The following is a 2,860-nucleotide window of genomic DNA, read 5'->3' on the forward strand; positions in this document are numbered from 1 at the left end:
AGGGTTTTTGGCCGGTACCACACCGGTGTCCTTTGTAAGGTTTTTTTCTTCTTTTTCTTTGTTGTGCAAGTTTTATCTAGAGTGCGTGAGGTTGTGCGGTTTACTGACGATTTTCGGAATCATCAATATTTAATTTGTTTTAACATTTGATAAGCATGATAATCATGTGGTGGTCATACATATAATTCAATGGTAAGTTCAGTTAACTATTGATGTTATAAGAAGTTAAGTGATGTAAATACTGTAAAGATTTCCATTATATTCAACTCTTTATGACTCGGTGACTTTCAATTACCTTTCTGGAATTTTTTTTTTTTTTTTTTTTTTTTTTTCTCTTTGTATGTTTTCACCTATTTAGTGTTTTATGTACAAAAATTTTCATGTCAACTAGATGTCATTATTAAATCCAAAATTCATTTGTTCAATACATTTAAAAACTGGAAATTAGAGTTTATTACCTTTTGGTTACTAAAGTCTACCACCCGATTATTGAAAATCGACATTAAACCACCCTCTGCCATTATTGAAAATCTGCCATTAACCTAAAAAGGCTATGTAGATTTGTTTTTCGTTTTTGAAATTTTTACTAAAAATAGCTATTATTTTAAAATATATATGTAATTTATGATTAAAAAAAATCCACCAACTCACCGAAACCCACCAAAGCTACACCCCCTTGAAATACCCACTACTGCCGATCATGAACTCCACAACCTTCAACCTCATGATTTAACCTTGTAAAAAATATAATTTAGTATTTCTAGTTTGTAAGAGACCACATAATCTATATTGGTTAGTTGAGGTTCGGCAAAATATCAAGTCTTTATACATAATTCAAGCGTTACAATGTAGAGAAATTTGAATCTTAAATATTTCCATTAACAATACAAGAAAATATTAATTGAGTTATAAGGCTCGATCTTGATCTATATCTAATATTATTAAAAAGCAACATTAGATATAACTTAGAATATAACCATATATGGTCACAAGATGCATACTCATAATTTCGTTACAGTCTCACTAACACACACTTGAGAATACCTAAAGGGTTCTTGCCTAGAAGAGCCACATCGTTTTAAGTAACTTGCATAATGTATTCCTTACATGATAGAACATGCATTAACATTATCATCACTGAATAGTGAGACAATGTTGTCTTCAGTTGCATTTGAGGCCGGAAAAGCTTGCACGACATTTCGAACGTAGCCGGAGGGTGCCCTTTTGTCATAGGCTCCAGGTGCATAAGGATAGTATACTAGATGTTGAGGAACATAAGGCCAAAATTCAGCTCTCTTGCCAGTACTTTTTACTCTTTTCAACACCTTATTTGGTTCAACATAACCACTAACTGTTACCCTTTGTTGCTTTCGGTTCACCTCCACAGATTTTACACCTATATGCAGTTTGAGAGGAAGAAGTAGTGATTTAGCTTATAAAACAAAATATAAAATGCACATTTGTAAAATAGCTAAGTAGGCCTATTGGGTTGGCTGCCTTTCATTCAAAACCATTATTTAATCTTATTTATATTCTTAGATTTTGATGCTAATAAGCTGATAATTAGGTGGAAACCATGCATTTGAGAATAAAAATATAGGTGCATGTTTGGTATAGTTTATTTTTCATCTTTTTGAAAATGAGATTATTGGGACACCACAACCACAAGTAACAAGATATATTTTTTTCTCCCACCAAAGGGGGGCCTTAAACGTCAGCTCTTTCATTTGAAAGGAAAATTAAATTAAAATGGGAAGAAACCATGTAATAATAAATTATCAAGGCAATCTTTTTTTTTTTTTTTTTTTTTCATTAAAAACAAAAACCAACAAAGTGATGTTAGGAATTAGCAATTTATTTTCTATGTAGGCATACTTCAATTCAAAAATAAATAAATAAATAAAAGTTATTAATAGATGATGATGGCTTCTCTATGAAGGCTCTCAACTCACAACAAATTCATTTGTTTCGGTTTTTGATATTTGTGGGTTTCAAGCGTGTACTTTTTTTTTTTTTTTTTTTTTCCCTTCTTATAAATGCTTCTATATACCTTTCTTTCACGGTTGCTTGTCTGATAAGTGATATATCACAGAATTGCAATACTGGGGACAAAACAAAGCTTCAATAAAAGGAAAAAAAAAAAAAAAAAAACACGCGCGCGCAGCTAGCTTTACAATATAACCTTTCATGTTGGTAACAGCATTTTTAACTCTTCTTTCACATCCATCGCAGTCCATTTTCACTTTGATGTCGACCGTCTGAGAAAGAAAACATAAACCATAACATAAAATAGCAAGAGAGAAAGCATCAAATACATATTACAGAATATATATGTAAGCAGTGCAGAGTAGACTTTAAAGAATATTTAAGTATGTAAAGGTTAAATAGTTGCTGGTAATAATAATGGGTACCTGCAGTGCTTTGCGCTTGCTCCTTGTGCTGGTGACAGTGCAAAAGTTGGAGAGGTAATCAAGAGCACCCATTTATCTTCTCTTTTAGTAGAAGGGAAATATGAGAGAGAGAGAGAGAGAGAGAGAGAGAGATGTGAAACACCGTAAAGACTAGGTATTTATATAAGTGAAGAAGTTGTATGTTGGATTTGAAAAGAAGATGTTCAGAAAAGCAGGGTCCGTTTGGTACATGTGTTTAAACACAAATTTTTAGTTTTTAATTTTTAAACAACATTATATGTATTTCTACACACTTTTTTACTTACACATATTTTCAAAAAATACAAATAACGTTACTAGAATAATATTACCAAACGGTCCGTGTCTAGAAAATCGAGTATTATTCTATAACCAAAGGAAATAAAATTGTCCATAAAGCATGCTAACGTGGCTACAAATAATGAAAACAC

At 31.6% G+C, this 2,860-nt stretch overlaps 1 protein-coding gene across 1 annotated transcript; it reads right to left on the reverse strand.

Moving 5' to 3' along the window:
• Positions 1–933: 933 nt before the first annotated feature.
• On the reverse strand, positions 934–2,542 carry LOC126713808 (heavy metal-associated isoprenylated plant protein 21). The gene is made up of 3 exons (XM_050413677.1): positions 2,412–2,542; positions 2,183–2,258; positions 934–1,396 (listed from the first exon to the last, which is right to left on the reverse strand). The coding sequence occupies exons 1-3, from the start codon at positions 2,481–2,483 to the stop codon at positions 1,104–1,106; spliced, it is 441 nt and encodes a 146-aa protein (XP_050269634.1). The 5' UTR covers positions 2,484–2,542; the 3' UTR covers positions 934–1,103.
• Positions 2,543–2,860: the final 318 nt, after the last annotated feature.

This window comes from Quercus robur, chromosome 2 (genome assembly GCF_932294415.1).
Source record: "Quercus robur chromosome 2, dhQueRobu3.1, whole genome shotgun sequence".
Lineage (NCBI taxonomy): Eukaryota > Viridiplantae > Streptophyta > Magnoliopsida > Fagales > Fagaceae > Quercus > Quercus robur.

What these genes read in the sequence shown, in the direction of transcription:
- LOC126713808 (XM_050413677.1), bottom strand. Translation starts at nt 2,483, where the DNA reads ATGGGTGCTCTTGATTACCTCTCCAACTTTTGCACTGTCACCAGCACA. An exon ending in GCAAGCGCAAAGCACTGCAG is followed by an intron (nt 2,259 to 2,411) that starts GTACCCATTATT and finishes TTTCTTTCTCAG; the next exon opens with ACGGTCGACATCAAAGTGAA. An exon ending in TGCTGTTACCAACATGAAAG is followed by an intron (nt 1,397 to 2,182) that starts GTTATATTGTAA and finishes AACTGCATATAG; the next exon opens with GTGTAAAATCTGTGGAGGTG.